This window comes from Parasteatoda tepidariorum, chromosome 10 (assembly GCF_043381705.1).
Source record: "Parasteatoda tepidariorum isolate YZ-2023 chromosome 10, CAS_Ptep_4.0, whole genome shotgun sequence".
NCBI classification, from domain to species: Eukaryota; Metazoa; Arthropoda; class Arachnida; order Araneae; family Theridiidae; genus Parasteatoda; species Parasteatoda tepidariorum.
The window spans coordinates 71,700,208-71,705,513 of NC_092213.1; the positions used below are offsets into that span (position 1 = coordinate 71,700,208).

The window sequence follows — 5,306 nt, forward strand, 5'->3', positions numbered from 1 at the left end:
TAATGTTCATTACTGTAAATATCTCTGTTCAAGTTTGTATTTTCTCTAATCATGGTAATATTATTGTAAAGCTACCACAACGACTGCTTATATTCAAAATGTTTTTAACTCATTTTGTAGTTTCATGATGAATGGGATAGGGGCCGCTGCGCGGCCCAGGTGCCCAGGTGTTTTTTAAATAAAGTAAAGTTAACAAAATAATTCCTCCAGTTCAAGCTCCATTCTACCTCAAATCAACAACATTTCTCTGACCCCACTCATCCCTTATTGTTCCATAATTCTTTGATGGAGAAGCAGATAGCCCTTCGGGCTAGGTACTTCATAAAATATAGATTATATCAGTTAACAAAATAAACACACTATTTTGCGTCCTGTTTTTTAAACTCTTATCATGTATGTTTTTCTCTTTTATTTTCAAGAAAAGGGCCGCAAGGCCTCAGATTCTTATGCAAATGATGACGATCGCACAATAAATAGTGATGATAACAAAATAATAGAACGGTTAGTAAATAAGAATCATTATTTTGAACTTATATTTTTTCATTGGAATGATTTTTTTTTATATTGAAGTAGGCTATGAATAATGTTCAAGCTCCTAAAATAATTTTCCTCCCCTGTAGAAAATTTTACTTCACGATTGTTCAAGGTCATTTCTTTGAAAGTGAAATGTTTTAAGCAGTTTATCTTTAGCAACTACAGTTTAAAGCAACTTTAACTGTAGTTGCTTTTAAGCAGTTTTAAGCAACTACACTACAAAGTTTTGTTTTGCTATATTATTAGTAAACTGCTGTGCAAAAACTAAGGACAAAATGGAAAAACTAGCACAACATTAAAATAGGCAGTTACAACGGAGGGAAAGGTCATTAAGACCAATCACGGTAAAGTAAAGTAGAAAATTTGCATATGTGCACCATGAGGTACCAGGGGGCGTGTGGTAAGGAAATAGAACTACCTGATGGTGGAAGCTCAGTATTTATGTGAATGGTGTTGCACGGTATCAATCAGTTTAACCTGTTAGTGCCCAGCGTCATTTTTATAGGACAGTTTCCTTTTTCAAAAACATTTATTGCGGTAGAACAATTGTTTCAATTTTGTGTTTCATCTAAGAGAATTAAAAGTTTCCCTTCCACCATAATTTATTAGTGATTTAAGTTTCCATCACTAGATGTATAAACTATAAGGTGCAGGGACATTTCGAACTGAAATAGTAAACAAATAGTTGATATTAGCCATTTAGTTGAATAACATATTATACCACTTTTTTCATAAAGCCACTTTTTGTACCACTTTAATTTAAAAAGTCGGGATAAAACGGGTTAAACGAAGCGAATTTGTTGTCACGGAGTGATATGGCCGATAGACAACACAAAAGACGACACCTGGATGAGTTTACGCGAGGTCGAGTCATTGGGAAGTTGGAAGAAGGTCGAAGTGTGACCAGTTTGGCTGAGGCTTTCGGGATCGCCCGCAGCATCGTTTCATGAGCTTGTAACACATTTCAGAGGACAGGAACTGCTGTCCAGCGGTTTAGTAGAGGTCGTCCTAGCACAACCGCTGCAGTGGTTGCTGGTATATAGTCCTTCAGGGTAGAGGAAACAGGTGGCTGGCAGCAGAAGAAATCGCATGACATACACAGCAAAGTACTGTACGCCCGATATCGAGTTTTAAACTAAACAAGGGTGTTCTATTTGCATGACGGTGTTTCAGTAACGCTAGTTCATCGGAGACGCCGTTTAATGTAGTGTCGGTAACATAAAAACTGGACAGATGCGCAATGGAACATTACGGAAAAGATACAGATTTAGTCTGACCAGCCATTTCTAATGCTTTAAAATTGCATAATTAATCAACATTATTAATAATAAACTTCTTTTTATAATTCAGTATAATGTTATTACCTTGCGCACATCCATTTTCGGGCAACTCCTTAGTAACTAACAAATCAAACGCACTTCAGTACTGCAGTAAGAAAGCGCTATAATACAAAATTCCTCTATTTACGCTTTTAGCTAAATCTGAGCTTCTGTTTTCGTATTTTGTAATGTGGCAATCTTATTCCGAAAATATTTTAAATCATTACTGAAAGTTCAAGTTATTCTTGAAAGTTCCCCGTCCATATAAGTTCATTTGAATGCGCTACTCACTTTATAGATTTTATTTTGCTTCTTGTTCTGTTTTTTTTTTCTGTTTTTTTACGTGATATTTATTATTTAATGCGTTCTATTTTGTTTAAAAAAAAGTTTTTTTTTTGAGTGCTACTTTTACTATTGTATTGATATATTTTGCTTGGCTATATTGATACAATATTAGAAAGCACTCCTTTTTGCTGCTATAATTGTGTCAGCTGGTGAGTAGATTATATCTTTTTTCCCGGATTTATATATATATATATATATATATATATATATATATGCTTGTATATATATATATATATATATATATATATATATATATATATATATATATATATATATATATATATATATATATATATATATATATATATATATATATATATATATATATATATATATATATATATATATATATATATATATATATATATATATATATATATATATATATATATATATATATATATATATATATATATATATATATATATATATATATATATATATATATATATATATATATATATATATATATATATATATATATATATATATATATATATATATATATATATATATATATATATATATATATATATATATATATATATATATATATATATATATATATATATATATATATATATATATATATATATATATATATATATATATATATATATATATATATATATATATATATATATATATATATATATATATATATATATATATATATATATATATATATATATATATATATATATATATATATATATATATATATATATATATATATATATATATATATATATATATATATATATATATATATATATATATATATATATATATATATATATATATATATATATATATATATATATATATATATATATATATATATATATATATATATATATANATATATATATTATTCATGTCACAGTAAATCTTTTATATATAAAGCAAGCTTGTAATAAAAAAAAGAGTATACCCTATCTCCCAAATTCAAGCTGTTTAGTTGAATGAAGAGCAAATTATTATCTGAATTATCTATAGTCCAACATTTCTCATACCAGTTCCTTCCCTGTACGGTATAAGTATCTGAAATAGTGCCATTTGTTTGTCTTCTTTCTAAGCAAGAGCAATAGACCAAACCTGAAATGCATAGATTTTAGTAACCAGCAAGTTTGTCTAATTTACATTTGGTAGGATTTTAATTATGTTTTGTAGAATTATAATTATGTTTAAGCAATAAAGCAATTCAACTCCTGCAGACAAAAGAACTTTACCTTATTCTGCGTATATAACCTGGTCCATGAATAGCGATTCTTTATCAAATTGCCAGTTAAATTACGATTTATTTTTCTCCGATTTCTTAAGTGGCAATTGTTAAATTTTATCTTAAGTAATCTTTAAACCACTGTAAAGTAACCGAAAAAGAAAATATACATTCTCTTATAACTTTTGAACTATTGGTCAGATTTTCATTCAGTGAACTGTCATGGCAATACCTCAAAGAAATCTCATGATTATTCCACCCAGGTTATCTGTTACTGGAGCCAAATTCGCTATTTTTTGTCGCAAAAACACTCATTTTTTCTGCAGAAACATATCAAGTTTTTCTTAAAATCTGATTTATGGAGCAAACATAATCTTTAAAACCAAATTTCATAAAATTCTGACCCTTAGGGTGTTAGCAAAGACAAATTAAAATTTGCAATAAAAAATGGAATGTCTTCAATTTTTGGCATCGGTAGAAACAAATTTACGTAAAGCATCACTTGGGAATTGCGCTACCTTATTTTTTAAAACACCACCACAAAATAGTAGCAAAGAAAATGCATTTATCTATAATATTTAAAATTTTATGTGTAGTGGTGAAGAACATAATTGCATTTCATATGATACTTCAAATTTTTGATATGTATTGGTGGAAAAATTACTTAAAATGAAAAATACTAAACTAAAAATAACTTAAATATCATTATTTTTTTCCATTACCACTTGTAAACATATTTTTACAAAGCGGAGAAAGATAGCATCTCTTCAATTTCATGTATACACGATTATAGAAACAACGTTAGGATGGAAAAAGTACTGAAAATCAATTATTGATAATGTAAAGCGAATCCCTTTAACTTTTATTTAAAATACACGTACACACTTAGTAACATTTTCTCTAAAATAACCTTATTTTCAGACATATTATTTGAAATACTATTTAAACTTATGACAGTTTAGAAGCTTATGTCAAAATTCGTCGAATAACTTTTTTTTAATTGTTTCATTTTAAATGTTTTTAAAAGCTTGTTATAGTTTAGACTTGACTGTGCATAGTTACGTACAGTGTGTAAAAAAACGAAACAGATGATTCTTAGTAACTTTTGATCTAATGATCGGATCTTCACATTCCAGGAACCAATCTCAATGGTTCAAAAAGGTAACCTCAAATATTCTAGTGTTAATTAGTGCAGATTATATTTTACGTTACGAAATAAGACACAAAATTGTACTTTCTCTGAATAAAAATACAATTTTTTCCTCTCACCCCTAAAATGTATTGCTTTCTTAAAATTCGATTTATGGGAATTATTTGACCGATTTCGCTTAACATTTTCACTTTGTCATTTAAAATTACACACATTAAAATGATGTAAAAGCTTACAAACCTTACGATTCAAATATGTTTCGAGTTTTATTAAATAAAATGATAAATATTTACTAATTTTTTTACATGGAATTATCTTTAAGCAATCGAATTTTATAATCGTGCTCTTTCCTTAAAAGTTCTTAAAATATGGCGAAATATGCTAAAGTAAAATTGACATTAGGGAGTCCAAAATTTGGATGGCTTTCCTGACTGAACTATGGGAACATGTTTTCCAGATTGCGACTACCCCCTATATTTTAAGGGTCAGAACTACGAGTTCGTCGAATAAACGGATGCTTATTCAGAGAAAGTATGTTTTTCTGTCTGATTTCGTAACTTATTAATTAATTAACATATTTGAGGCCACTCACTCCGACCATTATGTTTGAGTCCTAAAGCGTGAAGATTTGATCATTAAATCAAGAGTTACTCAGTGTGGTACGCTTTTTTGACAAATTAAAGCTTTAAACAACAGTTATATATAATTCTTATGCAAATGATGACAATCGCACAAT

At 27.9% G+C, this 5,306-nt stretch overlaps 1 protein-coding gene across 1 annotated transcript in view; it reads right to left on the reverse strand.

The window, feature by feature from the left end:
* The window catches only part of LOC107437790 (membrane frizzled-related protein-like), an 18,611-nt gene that overhangs the window by 11,664 nt on the left and 1,641 nt on the right, over positions 1 to 5,306 (reverse strand). Inside the window, exon 2 of the mRNA XM_043057349.2 lies at positions 3,133 to 3,296. Coding sequence (XP_042913283.1) covers positions 3,133 to 3,296 — 164 coding nt within the window. The remainder of the gene's footprint in view (positions 1 to 3,132; positions 3,297 to 5,306) is intronic.